The 19,461-nt window shown below is 40.4% G+C and overlaps 1 protein-coding gene across 7 annotated transcripts in view; it reads right to left on the bottom strand.

Annotated features, from left to right (window-relative positions):
* YAP1 (Yes1 associated transcriptional regulator) overlaps nt 1-19,339 on the bottom strand; it is an 87,611-nt gene extending 68,272 nt beyond the window's left edge. For 2 of the 7 annotated variants that reach the window (XM_085575704.1, XM_031505012.3), the window contains exons 1-2: nt 18,738-19,339; nt 15,531-15,778 (exon numbers count right to left, since the gene is read on the bottom strand). In XM_085575704.1, the coding sequence (XP_085431830.1) occupies nt 15,531-15,778; nt 18,738-19,061 (572 nt within the window). In that variant the 5' untranslated portion in view covers nt 19,062-19,339. The remainder of the gene's footprint in view (nt 1-15,530; nt 15,779-18,737) is intronic. The other 5 variants (XM_085575681.1, XM_021529333.3, XM_021529331.3 and 2 more) reach the window with 3 other exon arrangements.
* Nucleotides 19,340-19,461: the final 122 nt, after the last annotated feature.

Here is a 19,461-nt window from a genome sequence, read left to right as displayed (position 1 = left end):
AAACCTAAAGGGCCCCTTTTCTGGAGGTTCATAACAGAATCTGGATTCAAGACAGACAAGAATAAACATTATGCCTTATTACTCAATTACACTTGCAATGACAGTGTTCAATATCCCCAGTGAACTTATTAGAAAGAAGATATCTGAAGAACACTGCTTAGAAGCTTTAGTCAAGAATTCAGAAATAACATTTCAATAAAGCCTTAAAATTTTGTGTTGTTTCTCCTGTACATGTAGGTTTATGTTCAGCCACTATGAAGTTCATTAAAATAGTGTTTGATTGCATCACAGGGTAAATGAGTAAAAACAGCATTAGTTGAACCTATAATATATTTACTGCAGACAAAACAAATGGATTAAATACCCACTAAAGCTGCCCACAACAAGGCAATATAGAATTCACTATTTTTTCCACAGGAAATGGTAAGCATGTGATTTTGAATTGCAGAGAATAGTATTGACAGTAAATGTAAAAAATAAGCAAACTATACAACAAAAAAATAATGCACATTCCCCCCAAAAAACCCCAAACCAAAATACCTAACCTACCACACAACCAAGAAGCTCCTCTAAACTCCCAATCTCAGTCATCCCAAGTGTAAACAAAATACTTTATGGAATAGAGGCTTATTTTGACAAAAAAGTACAACTAGATTCTGATGTCAGGTGTAATGATGCCACATGCACCTCTCTTTAGTACCATTACTGATTTGCTTAATTAACTCTTGGGATGCATCTACCTCACTTCCTCTGAGAAGTCACACCATGACCTGGATCAGAGAATGAGTTAGCTGCAAAAATATAATCACAAAAAAAGCTGATATATGACTTATAGCGTAACTGTGCACAGCTTCAGGTACAAAACCCAGAAAGACTGCCTCAGACAAAATCTGTACACAGAGCTTGCTTTCCCTCTTCAAACTCTACCTCTTCTAACATCTTTAACCTCATTAGGGTCTGCTGTCTTCCCATGACTTTACTTACCCACATCCCATCTGCCATGACAAGTTCAACAATGGAAAGAGAAAAATTAAGACTGGCTGTAGCAACAAGAACTGGGGAGGACCACTGCTGACAAAAGACCATCCCTATGTACCAATGTGATGAGCTCACATTACAGCCACGCTCTGGAATCAGATGAGAAGTAAGCACTGTAATACTTCTTTCCAAAATCAAACTACATTATAAGACATGCTTTCCCTATGGAAATAAGCTTCTCTCTGTTCTATCTGGTTTCCTCTTCTCAGTTCTAGCTTGCTCAGAAACCATTATTACAGTACAGTGACAGTACAAATACAGAGGATGATTTCATAGACAAGGAGCAATTTCTTCAATTTTGACTCATCACTCACCATATACATTTAAAAAACCATGTTATAGACTGACTGAAATGCAATTACTGTATTATACATCCAGTAACATGCCAGCACTTCATGAAATTGCTTAAATATGATATATGCTTAAAAGAAATTGCATAAATATGATCTGCAAGCAACAACCAAAAAAAATTGATACATGTTAACCAGGTATTCCAGTAAGGCAGATCTCCGGATGAATTACTGATTAAGTATCACACTGTAGAGTACAGCACAGTAATTTGGAGAATTTACTCAATGTAACGAGGTCATGGAATATCACAACACAGGACTAACTTAAGTATATGAAACAGACCATAAAAATGTAATAGGCTGACCCTGGTGGGCCACCAAGTGCCCACCAAAGCTGCGCTATTTCTCCTCTCCTCAGCTGGAGAGAAAATATAACAAAAAGCTCATGGGTTGAGGTAAGGACAGAGAGATCACTCACCAGTTACAGTCACAGGCAAAACACATGATGCAGGGAAACAACTTTAATTTATTGCCAGTCAAATCGGAGTAGAATAATGAGAAAAAACCCCACAAAACTTAAAAAACATCTTTACCCAACACTTCCTTCTCCCTGAGCTCAACTTCACTTCTGATTTGTCTGCTTTCTGCCTGACTGCAGTGCAGGGGGCAGGGGAATGGGGGCTGCTGTCAGTTCATCACATGCTCTCTACTCAGGGGAAAGGCCTCTGCTGCAGTGTGGTGTCTCTCCCATGGGATGCAGCCCTTCACTAACAGCTCCAACATGACATCTACCCACAGACTGCTCCTGTGTGAATTAGCAGGAGCTGTGTGGGTCCTCCCCAGGACAGGCTGCTCCAGTGTGAATGCCCCATGGGCTCGCAAGTCCTGCCAGAAAACCTGCTCCAGTGTGGGCTTCTCTCTCCATGGTGTCACAGGTCCTGCCAGAAGCCTGTTACAGTGTGGGCTTTCCATGGGGTCACAGCCTCCTGGTCCACCTGGCATCCACCTGGTCTGGCATGAGGTCCTGCAGGGGCTGCAGGTGGATCTCTGCATCCTCATGGACCTCCATGGGCTTCAGGGGCACACCTGCCTCACCAGGGGCTGGCAGCAGAAGCTGCAGGGGAATTTCAGCTCCAGAGACTGGAGCACCTCCTATCCCTCCTTCTGCACTGACCTGAGGGTCTAGAGGGCTGCTCCTCTCACATACTCCCACTCCTCTCCTCAGCTATTGCTGTTCTGCAGCAGTTTTTCTATCTTCTTCTTAACTATATTATTCCAGAAGAACTACCTGTCACTGATGGCTTTGGTCTTTGCCAGCTTCTTAGAGCCAGATGGCATTGGCTCTGTGAGAATGGAGGAAGCTTCTAGTAACATCTCAAAGAAATCATTCCTATAGCACCCAGCTATCAAAATCCTACTATGCAAACCCAATATAGCAACTGCCTTAATTGCTCTCATTTTAATCACAAGAAAATACTACCTAAAAATAATTTTTTTCTCTAGTAGAGAAACTTCATCTGCTTTACAAAATGATTGTGTCCACCAGGAACTACATCAGATATTTGGCTGTGCTGCAAAGAAAACATCTTATAAAGGATCGTTTTAATAGGAAGAAGGGAGAATATGGCATCTCCAACCTTGACTGTTTTCCAGCCTTGGCTCAACAGGTCACTTCTGACCTGATTAAGCTTTAGGAACATTTGTGTGCTTTCAGCAGAAGGTTGGAAGAATGACCAACCTTCACTAAGTACTAGGTTGGACAGACAATGACACTAATGGCTGTGGTTGTGAACTTCAGGGGAAAAACAAATAAAAAAACTCCAAACCATGTCTAGATCACTTGTTGAGTCATGGTTCTTTGTCCAGTCAACTTAAGAGCTGGACAATGCTGAGCTGTCTATGCAGAATCAATCAACCTTTACTACTGTGAGAAGAAAGTTTCCACTGAGCTAATTAGTCAGGTGTTTTTCAGACTCAGCCAACTGTCTCCTTATTATCTACTTACTAATTGCTACATTTGAAACAACATATTCCATATCACAAAATCAGTTACAGATGGTTGACAATCTTTAAAATCACAATTCTGCAGAGCCAAATACTTCTCTTTTGGTTACTCAACTATTGTGCTATGTAGACATACTGCATGGCACAGAAAAATATGGTGTAAGCATGTGATATTCAGATACTAAGAAGTATAGCATGGTATAGGCAGAAGCGGTTTTGTAGCAAAATTTAGTAGCATATCAAATGACAGTTCCAAAGCATGGTTGAGACTGACATTGTTTCAACATCACAGAAACAGGGTATATGAAGAAACATAAGCCATCTTCCAAATACACTGCCACTGCTCACTTCTTTAATTACCATTCAAGACCTACATACATTGAATAGGTTCAGTACCTCTAGTATATCATTAAGTACATGTGTACTATCATCCACAAAATGTTTTGTTCTAGAAACTGATCCTTTTAAAAGCACATACACATCATTTTCTCAAACCAGCATACTTCCGTTTCATGGAAGCAGCTCCCAAACACCAGCTAGACTCAAGTGCAGATGACCTTTCTCTTTTGAGATGAATGCAGCAAGAGAAGTATTTGCCTCCCAACATTTATTCAGAAGGCTCCCCTTCTGCAGACACAGCACTCACAGTAGGCATTAAGCTTCAGAAACCAATGACTACACAATCTAATTAGTAACAGCAAGTATTGTTGGTTTTTATTAAAACAAACAAAAGGCAGCTACAGGATGCAGATAGGTCCTGATATGACACAAAAAACCAGTTACCAGTAAGAAACTATAAAGCAAGCACACAACACTAGGAAGGAGGAATCAGCAGCTCTTGCACCAGAGGTGGGTCTCTCGCTTACTTCCACAAGAGCCTATACACTGGAATCTATCCAAGAGAAAGCAGCAGCAGCACCATAGTTCCCCAATTATACAAATGTACTTTTGGTCAACTGCTAACTGCAAAGAACTGGGGAGAAAAAGAAAGTATACAGAATAAAAGGACAAGTGGCAGTAAGAATAAATTGAGTAATTTTAGATGGAAGGTTCAGAATGGTGAATGCTGCAAAGCATCCCTAACCCTTCACTTGAAAAATAACAAAAATTGGAAAATGCATTAATTCAGGATATGAAAAAGATGGGTGGCAGGGTTAACTGAAAAAAAGCTTCTATTCCAGGAAGATCCAGCAGATCTTCAAATTTCAAAAGTGGTTTCCAGAGGAAAAGACAGCAATCTTGAATAGAACAAATATGTACCAATTGTTCATTGTCACATTTAAAGTAAGAACTGGGCACCACTGAATGCAGCTGATGGGGGCCAAGCTTAGTAGAGATGGAAGGTGTTTCTTCATGCAGTGGACAGACAACCAGTGAGACAGACTCCTTGCCAAAGCATGCATGTTAAAAGGGATCTCAGGCAGAGACAACACAAGTCTTGGAGGACAGTTGGAAGCCAGCAGAGTTCTCAGAGAAGAGTATTTGCTTGAAGAGCAAAGAGATACGCCTGTTCTGCTTAGTCTTTGCAAGAAATTTGCTCCTGATCACTACTAGCAAAAAGAGAGTTACCTGGACAGGCATCTGGACGTGGTTTGTATAAATGGGGGAAGTTTCAACTAATGCTGTTAACAAGCTCTCTTACAAAAGCAATGTCGGCAGGGCCCAGCAGTTGCTGGGTTTTAAAACTGAACATCTTGAACATCTAAAATACTTCAAGAACATCAAGAGGAGACTTAAAGAGACCAGCATAGCTACTTGTACTGCATCCCTACCACCAGCACTGCTGGTTTTTATATCCATTTCTATCACGTATCATCTTCTGATTTTTTTCCTTCACCTGATAATTTTAATTATACTTTAGATGCGTTACTCAAAAAGATACCTCTATGATAAACACAACACCATCATCTGCTTCTGCAGTTCAGCCTTGCTGTAGGATCCAGCAGCACTATCAAAAATGCTGGGCATCAACATGAGCTAAACAGCTTAATAGCTTTGACAAATCAATTTCTTCTTTAGCAGAAATATTTCCTCAAATGGTATGCAGGATTTATACAAACCTAAATGAAAACCAATTAGTCTTAATGAAGTGCAAATGAAAGGACTGTGGTATAAAGCACAGTGTGATAGCACAAGTTGCTACTGCACTGCAGCCTATATATATTAATTTAATATAACTTTTTGGTGTTTGCTTGCAAGAATTTGTATCTTCTTTATTCTTCTGCAGCTTGCAGAACAGACAAGATTTTTAGCTGGAAGTCAAGAACTGAATTGAACCATATACAAGAGAACATCTTTTATCTAAAGTGCATCTTGCAGTTTGACTAGATGAAGAGAGACAGTACGTGCATAAATACCTGCAAACGGCAGTCGAGACTGCAAAGTTTTAATCAACGGTAGGTGCATAACTGAATGGCTGCATTCAGTTTTTATATACTTCAGTAAAGTAGTCTAAGGTCTCGTAAGTTCATGTCCCAGCTGCAGGTAAGGACTATAATGATCAAATATATTTACCAGGAGAAATCAGAAAGAAGTCATATAAGCTAGTTAAGAAGTAAAATCAGCGTGCATCAGCAAAACTGTAGGTTTGCTTATACCTTTCACATAAACAATTTTATGAAGTTATAGGCAAACTATGCAAAGATCCTGGCAAAGTAAAAGGCATCAACACCAGGATCTCCTGTATTTCAAATCAATTCCACACAAACACGTATGCACATTTGCATGCAGAAAACAAGAGCTCAACTGTTTCTTGCAGATATAAAGGACTTCTTCCAATAAATTTTATCCATTACAAAAAGCCAGCAATTGTCACTTCATTGCCACTCCCTCAGCTATTTGGTAAGTTAGTTGTTACCTTAGCTTGAAAACCACTTAAAATCGTCCCCCTTAGGTTTCAGAGAGCAAGCCTTTGAGGGCATTTAGAAAAGGTCAAGTATGACACAGACAGGAGCCTACACTTCTACTCCAACAAGCCTGAAGAACAAAGCAATCAGTTAAAGTTCATCCACAATCTCCGAGTTGCTCACCATCACAGCATAAACAGGATTCAAACTGTAGCTGTCAGCAAAAGCTACACAAATAGCTGCACCAGAAGAAAACAAAAGCATCCCCCTTCTGCTTCCCTGCTCCCTACTCCAACGCAATACCAAAAGTGAAAGTTGGAAGATTGGTACCACAATGATGAACTTGATTGACTGATTCTTTTTCCTGGATATATTACCAAATAAAAATGAAATTTAATTAATTAACAAAACAATGAACTGTCCAACTTCCTCAACAAATTTGCATAACACAAAGCTGATCATGTCAGGACCTGTCGGACAACGTCATAAAAAATGGGGACAACTTGGAATTGCAAACAATCTTTAAAAGCATGTAATTAAGACTTCCTTTGACCTTGTTAACATGGATGCTAAAATGTTAATTCTTAACTAACTGTTTATGCTAAGGGCTGTTTCACATTTTCTCTTCCTTATGCCTAACCAATGTCTAAATTACCAGAATATTAAATATCCAATAGATCTTTTTCCTGTTATTAGTCATTACAGGAAAAATAAAAAGACAAAGCTTCACAATCACAAAGATTAAGAGTTCTAACACTACAAATCTGAAAGTTTGTGCGCTCTGTTACTTATGAATTATTTTGTTCCAAAATCTTAGGTCTGCTTAGTTTTAGAATTAAAATCTCACAAAAAGTGAAAACCTGAAATACCAGCTATGAAAGAGAATGCTTACTTCAGTTCAAATTTTATATTCACTGAAAAGAAGTGATATACACAGTCAGAAATTAGGTGTGCATGTGCTTAGAGGCCAAAGGTATAAAAATAAAACACATGTCCACACTGATGATAACATAATTCTGTAAACAGCAGCATAAAAAAAAGCTTTCAAAAATATATCCACACATGAACTAGAACACAGCCAATTTTAGCTTAGTCAGGCTCTTGTGTACAAATTCCTATAACCACATAATTTGCTATTAAATGTTTTCACTGAAATCTGTAAGTATTTAAAATATTTCATTGTTAAATTAGTACAATTCATCATGACCCAAAGACTATCACTGAAGTCAATGGACACCTAAAATCCAGTTACAGCACAGTATTATTATTATTATCTGCAAACATGTTTTTCTTATACATGCAAAAACAGCCTCTAAAGATGGCATAGAACATGCTTCAAAGCAACTTTGCCATGGCCTTTCATATATCAGATTACACCTTTTTAAGTATATATATTTAAAATCCTTAACTCATGCAAAGCTGGCTGCTCTGGGAGTGACAAAAATTTTGTAAATAAAAATCGCTACTGAATTATGTGTTCATTGGACATATCAACTACACCAACAGCATAGCTAGCAAACACAGGAAGAAATTTCTCTTTTACTCTATTTTTCACCATTCTAAAGAGACAACATGAAATGTTGCAATCAAAATGATTGCAGAGGACTTGCCATCCAAGCTTTTCAAATAAGTACAACAAATTAGAAAAAATAACTGAAAAGTGAGATCCAATAAGAAAAGATACCTGTGAGGTGCATTTATTTTCTTTAATCAAAGAATTACATTTTGCCTATAAACTTAGGCTTCTTCACTTTCAGATGCTTTATTCAGCCATAGATGTTTAACTTGATAACCAGTAAAGGCAAAAAAGTTATTTGCAACAAAGGAATCAGAAAGGGAAAGTCATCCTTGAAGTTGTAACACTGTTTAAACAATACTATGTAGCGCAGACAGACTTCCAACCCAAGTTCTCAATAAATCAGAACCCATTGGAGATAAACTAGCAATAGTTAATGACCTTTATTTCACTTTCCTATAAAAAAATTCAGCAGAAAAAAAAACTGGCTTCACAACCTCAGTGTAATAATCAGTAACTACACTGAACTCCTAACACTGATCTAAGTTACCAAACAGCATGTCAGACACTCAACAAGAGATCTGGTCTTTCACTGTGATGCAGCAAAGCCTCGTTAGCAAAATTAAAGCAAAGTCCAAGATTATTTTCAAGACAGCTTTTGTCTCCTTAGCAACTGACATGACCGACAGGCAGCATGCTGGTAAAAGTTTTACTTTATAAGGCAGCTTTGTATCATTACTTTGACTTAACCAGCAATTTAGAATACTTGCCTGAAATACAGTGTGAAGTAACATAGTTAAAAGCCAAATAAAACAGCAACAGAGTGAATCCCAGAAAACAGACTCCAAGAAGCACTTCAGGAGGCCATGAAACAGTGACAGAGCTTAGTCACGCCTTACAAAAACTTTTGTTCTCCAAATAAAACTCCAGTTTTATTTAGCAAAAAGTAGCTATGAGATACCGTTTTTGTATTAAAAACAAATTTTTCCCATGTTTTAAATTCCTATTCAAGTGCTTAACAAAAAATACAGTTCATCTGGTAAATTTCCCAACAGAACTTGACATCAAAATCAGGTTGAGCAAACTGTTTGGGAGACAGTGTCCAGCCAGCACATGGCATCTATCTGTTAACATTCCAATCCAACATTCCTCCAAGAATTTGTTTCCCATCATGCTAACCCCCATGCTGTTAAATTTCCCCTAGACACAAGTCTGTCATTCTCTTGGGCTCTTGGGCCAAATACATGGTACTTCAGCCATATCTTAGGGGCACCTACCAGAGGACTGCTACTCACAGAAATCTCCCATAAATTTCCTGCACTCAACCAAGTGAAATTTTCTTTATCATTTACATGAGAAACCGAGTCAGGGAAATAACAGCATTTTAACATAATCACTCACAGCTTGTTGCCACTAGGAGAGGAAAAAAAAAGAAAAAAACACACCTTAAAAAAAAATTTACTCAAATAACAAAAGACAGCAAGTTCCACCCACCATTTTTGAGTTTTACTGCACAGGTATATGAGAACTGTACAAACAATAAATGCAAGTATGTTGGAATGTATAAAAACACAAGGACACAAATTAATACAAGAACTGAGCATCTATCAGTTTTAAGTTTTAAAAGGTTAAACTAAATCTAATTACATCATCTGAATTTTTCCCAGCTATGAAGATAAAACACATGTAGTGCTCTGGCCACATATAAAAGGAGGATGAACATCCCTAGTTTTGGATGACAGATCTCTGTTGCTGTTTACCTCATTTTTGTTCTTCTTTTCTTTGGCTGGTTGCAGAGGAGAGGTGTCTAGTCTTAATCAAGATTGCTTGTAACTCAGATTAGTTTTAATCTTGTACCTCAGCCCTGAGCAACACCTCTTGCTCTCCTGGACATCACCTCCTAAGCACTTGCACCCAGTGCTTACATCCCATACCCATACCAGAAAATGTGTCTTTGAGAGCAACAGGAACTCTGCTTTACTTTTACATGTGATTTAATTTAGGTCCTGACATTAAATATTTCAGCACTCCCAGTGCTAATTAGTTACTTTCTCTGAGGGTTTAGTTTAAAACCAGACAGAGTGAAAAATCCAATTTGCTTGCTGTCTCAGCTTTTAAAAATTTGCAGCTGTTGTGCCACAATTGCAGAGGGAAATTGAGCAAAGTATAAATGGTGGCTTTACATTTTGAATTTTAAAGCTACTGTTATTTTTTCATTTCCAGAAGGAGAAAGATAAGAGACTAAGAGATGAATCTTGTAAAAATCTTGGGTATGATTTTACCCAAACATGCCACTGATCAGTTCAACAGTATTTGCCCATTAGAAGCTTCTTGCAAAAATATGATGTAGCGCTCAGTCTTGCATTCATGGGAATTTTCAAATTAACATGCTTTTATTATTTTACTGCTTTCTGTCAAGCAGGAATTTCCATCATGTGACTGAGGGGTTAAGACTATCCTATGCAACAAGCCAGATGACTACTAAAAACCCCACTACTGTAATTTGCCATCTTCCACACACAGGGGAAAAAAAAAAAAAAAAAAAAAAAAAAGCAGCAGAAGTAGTTCTACAGCAGTGCAATTACAACCATAGAGCTTAATGTTACAACTCTAACTCAAATATAACCAGACAAAATATTTCATAAGTAGAATCACAGAAGCATCTTTTTAAAACATGAAATTCTGATTATTCTGTATTCAAACACTCTTCTTATTACTAATCAGAGATAACTTAGTATTTAAATTATAAGTTAAGACTTGGTCACAATTACAGCTTTCAACACAATAAAAAGTTTTCAGAACACCAGTAAGATAAAGCTGATCTCAAATTTGATTCAGGAGATAGGAAAGCAGTATGAGATACCTATATAAACCCAGAATCAGATACTATAACGCACAAAGACTTTTATGAAAAACATGTGAAAGACAAAAACCCATGGGAAGAAGAAAGGTTCAGATCAACAACTAATTAAAAAAAAATCCTCAGAGAGATTTTAATTATTTACTTCCAGCTAGGTGCCACAGATGCTGTGTTTTCCCCAGCTCTATTTTCTTCTGAAGATAATAAATGTCTATATGCTTATAAATAATAAAAAACAATTTGTGAAAACCATGAGATATGTTTTTGGTTCACCTGAAATCATATCTCAACTGCTTTTTGGAATAGTCTTATGAAATCACCTTTGTACAGCAGAGTACTGAATGCATAGATAACGTTGTTTCACCAAACACAAGGAAATGTGTTCCACTACTTTCATTGATGCCAGTCTCAGTGCTAACACTAATGAGGCATATTTGCCCTTATTCTTCCTCAGCACTTTCAAATATATTGAAATGTCCAGTAGAACTGTGAATTCGAAAAAACTTGTGTTATTGTACTTTCATAGGACTCTTCAAAGTAAGAAGTAGAAGGAAAAATACACACTTAGTAGTACTGTGACTGTCTTCCCTTAAATTGTCAAAAACATACCACAGCAGGCTTTTCTTTGAAAGTGTTTTAACTAATGTTTTTCCTTCAGCAATGTTCCGAAACTGACAGTGTCCACAGTCCCATTTTTTCATGGCTTTTTCTAGGGAGATCTTTAATCTTTTGAGTATTTTCTTCAACAGTCAAATCATCAATATAAAAATGTAACTAACTTGACATATTACAAATAGAATTTAGCAACCAAAGATCTTCAAAAGTGAAGAAGCCCGTCAAAAGCAGTGGCTACAGTTTTGGATTCTAACAATACTGCTATTTTACGGACCAGCTTGCTTGAACTATAGAACTATAAACACAAGAAGTCATATTGATGACTCCGAATATGCACTTCACTAAATTAAGGTATTCAATAAAATCTGCAGCTGTGGCTGCAGCTTTTCCAACAAACATCTTTTGTCCTTGCAAACTAAGATTACTTTGGTGGGGTGGAGAGACCGAGGGAAGCAGAAGATACTGGTGTAGTGGGTAGTACCAGTAAGGGGTAAAAACAGGATGCAAGAGAAATTCAACATCGTCACTGGATATTTTTCATGTGTGACGTAAGGAAATTAAAAAAAAAACCAAAACCAAAAATCATAGCAACAAAATCCCCTGTTGTCTTAACACTACTTGGTTTTGTAACACCCAAAGCCCTATCTCTGAATGGAGCACATGAGAAATGTGTAACAGAAATCTTTTTTTTCTGCCAGATGGATAAACACCTCAAACACACCCACAAACACTAATGAAATCCACCTTGGCCTCCTTCAGGAAGTCATTCAACACTTCACAGAAAAAATAGGAAGCTGTTGATAAACTGCTTGCAAGAACTACTTCCTGTAGGAAAAATAATTACAAGACTTTTTTGCTGGACAATCAGTTAACTTTTCCTCACACTATGACAAGAGAAAAAGTATTACACAAGCTCTAATTTAACTCTAATTTAAAATGATACAAAAGTAATGCTAAAACTGAGCAAAATTTGTTTATTCTTTCTGCAAGCTGTTGTCTGCTACTTCCACTGCACAGTATCTTTTGCCTCGAGAGCGATTCCCTATCTTTCTGCACAGTTCACCGAAATGTCAAGCAGCAGCTGGCTAACAGGAAGCGGTTAAAAAGCAATGCAATTGACATCACCACACAAACCAAGCTTGGCTTTTTTACTGTATGTTTAAGAATGGGCTACACCAGTGAGAGATGACTCAGATGTGACCACTTACTAACCAGCAAGTCTTAACTTATGAGCTCCTCTGAAGGAGCAGTATCAATAAAAAATAGTTTTACCAGCTGTACAGTAAGCAGGCCGTAACCCACTGCTAAGGGAAAATTAAATTCAGCATTACTACTCCTAACAGTGAGATGAATGCTAATGAGTGGAATTCTGGCAAATCATATGTTGGGCATTCATACATAAGGGGGTCTATTTATCCAGATGATAAACTAATTTACAAGAGTAGTTCTGGTTCAAACCCTATAGTAGTGCTCTCACCTTCTTTTAATATGTATGGATACATGGGGTATGTATATAAAATATCTGGCCAAACAACTCCGTGCATCTATCTCTATGAATACACACATACACAGATGATTAAGTATTTTGTCTCCCATATACACTATTTTAATTTCTTTGCACAAATTACTGTGTTTGCACTGCTCGACTCACTGATTAGTGGAAGTGACTGTAATTCCAGAGTGTATTAAGTATGATACTCAATTTTGTATTATTCTCTTTGCACCGTAGCATATTACGATAACTACAACCATAAGGCTTACTGACATCTGGAAAGGATCTAATACTGTTACCTATTCTGCAAAAATCTTTCTAGAGCCTGATTACCAGACTGTTCACAGAGTAGCTACAGAACAGAGCAAGTGGAAAGAAAGAGCAATGTAGCCAATGAAGAAAAAAAGCCAACTACTTGAAGAGACACTAGAAATCTGCATATCGTAGAAGGAACCACATTAAAGGTAATTTACAATCAGAAATTTTAGTACTCACACGTCAAGCAAATGTTTAAGATATAACTAGGCAAGATGTGAGCTTTAGCGGGCTTGTAGGATGTGAAATAGAACTTACCACTCATCACTGAAAAAAACCTTTAGTATACAAACTTGCTACTCAAAGCTTTTATTAAATTTCTTTGGGCTTCCTACACATACAGAATAAACATTGTGCTAGCACTTTAAATGCTTTTTACAAAACTTAAAAAACTCCAATGATGCTGGTGGATCTCACCTGTAGATCATATTAAGCAACCTTTTATGAACAAATGTTCTTCAAGTGCGAACAGAGCTGTCCTCGTTAGACTCTCCCATGCCACAGCATCACCCAAGGAAAGCCAAAAGGAAACAGCCCATTACACTGTTTAAAGTCTCCCAAGGGTCAGCATGTGACCCAGCAGGGAGAGGTTCAAAAAGCACAGCCTTTATTTTTTTTCCTAACAACCTGGTTTGTTTCCACTCCTTTCCCCTTCAAGACACATCCTTCACAGCTAGCAGCTCTTTCAATCATTTACTTTGGATGTCTGCTTGAGAACAAACGATCTTGCTCATGCAGATGAGATTGCCAGACTTGTGTGTACTTTCCAGTCTCAGGCTCTTTATTGTTCTTGCTGAAACCTGACCCTTTGAAATGGATACCAGGACACCAAGAAAGGACAAAAAAACTTGCAGAAGAAAAAGAAAAGATTTTTGTGGTAATAATCAAACTGCAAAAAAAGCTTTCCAAGAATAAATCTTTCACTCTGATTTCACCTGAGTGAGCACAATTTAAAAAATTCATTAGAAGAGCAGGAAGACATTTTTCATCTCTTAAACTCTTTCATCTTCTGTAAAATTGACAGTGCTATCAAGAACAAACATTTGTGGCAGTAAAACTTTAAAATCAAATATCTATTTTTCATGCTTCATAAGGTGCTCTTTAAGAGCTCTAGCACAGTCAAAACAAAACTTTGCTTTTCATTTCAAAACTCATTCTGTTCTTTCCTCAAGGTTCAATGAGCTACAGTTCTCAAATAGCATAAATTACACAGTTCAAAAAACCTTCTACTTGTGCCTGCTGAAGAGCTCATATTCTAGAACACACTGATCTGTTAAACTTCACCAAAGAAAATATCACATCTTCACAATCTATAGCAATGCTTATTTTCATATTTCTAATAGAGAATGATTGTTCTCAACGGGGAATCATCAGGCTCAAATAATTTCAGGCAACTACTGCAACCTCTTTTCGGTTGAAAAAAGAAAAGGCAAATTTCTCTGTATGGAAATACCACAGCTACAGGAACAAGAAACATTTTTAAGAAGTTCTGCAAGTTCAATTTTCATTGCAGACAATGTAAATTTGTTATTGTTTTTGAAGCTACAAGATCAACTACTTCAATTGTATTAATCACAATTTTGAGTGAGAAAAGTAGTAATAAATATGTTTTTCTTGGCTGAAACAAGTTTTCCATAAGTAACACAGTGTTACCTCTCCCTACACTGCAAATGACATATAATGGGTTATTTAGAGACTTGCTGTTAAATAAAAAGTTCAAATTATAGTCAAAGTATTTGAGGGCAAGTTATGGTCTTGGTGGGCACATTTTCAGAAAGAAGGACAAATCCCTGCTGTTTTAGAAAACTGCACAGATTAAAAGAGTTTCATGAATTGAGTGTCAAATGGATGGCATATCTAACTTTTTCTTCAGTTATAGAAACGGTGATACTAATTTCACTGTGTGGAAAAGTTACAGCTCTAGGAACATGAAACAATGATAGAAATTCTGAAATTTCCTTTTCATTGCCAGGAATGTAGCTGAGTTAATATACAAACACAAATACTCTAATCAAACACATATGTTAATTACCTCAGGAAGAGAGAATAGGCAAAAAACATTTTGGTTGTGTATTTAAACAATTGTCTTTAATCAAAACATAAGTCCTGCCATACTGTCACTACAATACTCTCTAAAGTTAACTCTGTATTTCTACATCTCTATTATTAAAATGAGGTAAAATGTATCTTGACCTGCACAACAACTCTGACAATATTCCGCAAATCCAAAAGTCTCGTTGTTCAAGAATGACTATGCTAATTTCACTGATTTTTTAGTACACAATATAATGGATAACATTCTTTAGCTAAGATTAAGATAGGACAAATAGTCACAGAGTACCATAAAGTTTTCAGAAACAGTAGAGTTGATATGTGAGAAATACTTAAGTGGCAGGGTCCCCTACTTAAAATCACAAGCATGTTTTTAATAATACATATTTTAAAGACAATTAAATTTACTGAAATTCTAAGATTGTAAAAGCATATTTATCCCAAAAAAAAAAAAAAAAAAAAAAGCCAGAGATACAGCTAGTTGAAAAGAAATTTTACTTACTTAAGAAAGTATCTCTGTCCAGATGGTGTCTTAGCCATCTCCCAACCTGGTGGCAAAGGTACATCATCAGGGATCTCAAAAGAAGACTGGCGGAGGTGCTGAGAAGATGGAGCTCCAGGTCCAGTCACTACTCCAGAGGGTGTAAGTGTCCCTGGAGAAACAGCTCCCAGCTGCAGTGATGCTGGAGAGGAATGAGCTCGGACATGCTGTGGGGTCAGGGCTCCTGCTGTCCCGGCATCAGTGCTGGCCTGCCAGGAGTGAAATGATTTTTATTAAGATTCCCATATTTCAGTAGAAATGCAGCTGCCAGAAGACATTTCACTTTAAATTAACATTTCAAGAGAAATTCATAGCTCAGTTGTTCTAAAGTTCTGCTTATTTTCTAGTTACTGTTCAAGCAAGCCTCCATATAGTCTGGTAAATCAGCATCACAAAAGCCCTTGTGCACGTCAAGAAATATTAACTGTATGTGTTGAGAGCCCTTAGTTTGATTTTGAAAACTAAAGTTCCTACTCCTCAGCACAGGGTTAAGAACAGACCTGCCTGCAGTCAGCAGATCTCATCCAGTGCATTGAATGATTTGTTACTGGACTGCACCCACTCACTACTATCACACCCACTTTCTGCTGGAGGAGTTAATTTCCCACTCTCCTTTTCAAGTGTGGGTGTGGGGATTCAAGTATATGCACACACCACACCATTTCCCCCACACCCGTAGGGATTTAAAAGATCACACAACGAGAAAAGCAATAGTGAAATACAAACTGGCAGCAGTGAGTTCCAATGGAGGAAGACTTATTAATTCAACCATTACAAAAAACCTAAACAAGACTGAATGTAACATTTCCTAATAACTAAAATTTTTAAGTCAAACTTTTACAGTCTATCCATGCTTTATCCAAAGCAAAGCTTCAGCAAAAGGTTGAACCAGTCAATCAGAAATGACCCACAAACCCATTCACAGAAGTCACCACTCATAAATATACAGAAAGTCCTTGCCAGTACTAAATATATGCCCAACATGGAACAGAAAAGGCAGGTCTAAAAACCTGGTTAAAGTAAAATTGGCTTTTAAAAATATATTTACCAATTAACTGGTTTTATAGACAACCAGAACAACATTGGCATCTATAATGAGATGCATGTATCAATCCCTGTCACACCTCTCTACAAGGTATTGCACCATAAGAGGACCCACTTACACACTGTTACACTTCTGCTTCACTCCCTCACACTTCATGTGTGCAAGCACATGAAGTTCCATGTGTTCAAATGGAAACCTTCAAGCACACATGAAGTTCCATGTGTTCAAGTGGAAACAAATCAGTTTTCACTTATATGCAGACAAAAGAAGCAAGTAGTAAATCAAGTGGATTTATAATATTTTAACTCCTGAGAATCACAGAATTATAGAAAATAGAGATCTTTTCTTTAAGCAGAATGTTTATGTGGCACAACTAAACAAAAAGGAAAAATGAAAATAGTCCACAATGAAGCAAATGATTCTCTCTTGCTTTAGCTGGATTTCAAGTTTATGTTTTAGGAACCACTGAGTGGTACTAGGAACAGAAATCGAACTAAGTATGATTTACAGGCAAAGATTAACATACACAAGGAATGTAAGGCTAAGCCTAAAAGTACAACTGAAAGTTGTATGACTATCACACACTTTTAGAGCATTTCAAACATGTTAGCTATTTAACTGCAGTTAATGTATTTAACAAGACACAGCACCAAGTGTTAGACAAATGCCTACCCATTCAGATTTGTACACAATGGAACCGCAATGAGATTTGCACAAGTTGGGAGAACACTATACATAAACCCTTATTCCTTGCTGGATTTCAGTACATTATTAAAGGTCTGCAACTCAAAAGCTAGCAAAACTACAGAAGCAGATCAGCTCCACCCCTTCCAATTTCTTTTCAGTCTTCCTATATGAAGGCCAGACTGCTTTTTTTGAGTATTTGGAAAATGAATTAACTCCTAGGCTGTGAGAGTACGTGCCAAGGTTCAGCCTGGAATGAACTTCTGAAGTCAAGCTATAAATCGTTCAAAACAGAAGTTTAATAATGGAAATGTTGACAGACCCTTAACAACACGGGTACCAGGCACCAGTACACAGCGAGTTTCACCCTTACTGGCTACATAGATAAAGTGACAACAGCCAGTAATACAACCTATTTTATAGCTTAGTAACTAAGTTCATTACTTAATAACACTTGACTAGGTAGGCACAGTCTCCATCCAAAACGCTGGTTAACATCGTTAGCTTTCGCTCGTATTCACACCAGCACTTAGGTCTTGGTACAAAAATCCCTCTGCTTAAACACCAAACGCTGCCGGAGGCCAGACAGACCCTGCCCCGCAGACCCCACCCCGCTCCTCCCCGGCCCTGCCCCCGCATCGCCCCTTCCCCCCGGCCCTGCCCCGCCCCCTTCCCGGCCCTGCCCCGCATCCCTCCCCCGCTCGCTGCGCGGCCCTGCCCCGCATCGCTCCCTCCCCGGGCCGGCACGGCCGCGGCCCCAGGGCTGCGAGCCCCGGCCGCAGCCTGCAGTCGCCGCTGCCCGGGGCGCGGGCGCTGCGCCCGGCGGACCCCGAACGCCGGCAGACCCGGCGTCTGCTTCGGCAATTAACTTCGGATGTGCGTGCGTGTGTACGTGGGGGGTTAATCCTACTCAAAACAGCGCTGTGCTGAAATGGTGGAAAATCACATCCATATTTACTGTCTGACGGGGCGAGGGGGTGTAGGTTTGGCACCACTTCATCGACCCCTTCTACAGAGGGCAGGGAATTGTACCGCAAAGCGACATTCCAAGCGAAGCGTTTTCACCCAAGTTTTAGGGGCTCACCCCCACGGTCGAGGCCGAGATGGCCAAGGAGCGGATGTGGAGTTCGGGGCCCCGCCGGAGACAGGGACGGGGCCGGCGCTCGCCCGCCCTCCCGCCGCGGGTCCCGGCCCCGTCGGCGTCTCGGGGCGCGGGAGGCGGCCCTGCCCCAGGGGGAGAACAAATAAAGGGGTGTGGGGGCGGCGGAGAGCCCCGACAGCCCCGGCCGGGCGCCCCCCGCCCCGCTGGCGGATTCCCGCCCCGGCCCCCTCCCCCACACGCCTCCCCCGGGAGGAGCTCGGCGGGGAGGGGGAGCTCGGCCCGGCCGGGCTGCCCCCGCCCGCCCGCGGCGCGGGCCCCTGCCCTCCCTCCCCCTCACCTGGCGGGAGTGGGCCTTGGGCTCGGGCGGCTTGAAGAAGGAGTCGGGCAGTTTCCGCAGTCGCATGGGCAGCGTGTGTGGCACGTTGGCGCCCTTGGGGTTCATCACGGCGTTGAACAGCGCCTCCAAGTCGGTCTCCGAGTCGCCCCGCACATGGACGATCTGGTGCCCCGCCGGAGGGGGCCCAGCCCCCGGGGGCTGCGCCGCGCCGGCCGGGGCCCCCGACACCGGGCCAGGGGGCTGCGGCGGCGGCTGCTGCTGCTGCGGGGCCGGGGGCTGCGCCGCCTGCGGCGGCTGCTGCGTTTGAGGCTGCCCAGGATCCATGGCTCCGTCGGGACCCCCCGGCGCTTCCCTGGCGGGGCTCGGCGGCTCAGAGCCCGGATTCCCAGTCCCGCATGCCCCGCTCCCCGGGCCGCGGGTTCGTCCTGCTGTCGCCGGTGCTTCTCACCCCTCGGTCGGGAAGCCGACCCGCCCGCGGCAACTGGCAAAACAACTCCGGCCGTGCGGCGCTTCCCCGAGCCCGGCCCAGCCCGGCCGGCGCCTCTGTCCCGGCGGCGGAAACTAACTCACACAACACACCAAACAAAAGTTCGCAGTTACGCCCGCCCGAATCACTCTCCGCCGCCGGCTCCGCCCCTCCTGAGCCCGCCCGCACCGTATCCGAGCGAGGGAGCCCGTGCTCGCAGCGCTGCTGCGCGCGCCCGCCCGCACCGCCTCCCGCCCG

The sequence above is a fragment of the Lonchura striata genome, chromosome 1, assembly GCF_050655825.1.
Source record: "Lonchura striata isolate lonStrDom1 chromosome 1, ASM5065582v1, whole genome shotgun sequence".
NCBI classification, from domain to species: Eukaryota; Metazoa; Chordata; class Aves; order Passeriformes; family Estrildidae; genus Lonchura; species Lonchura striata.
The sequence above is the reverse complement of the archived record's forward strand: the minus strand, read 5'-3'. Positions and strand labels throughout refer to the sequence as shown.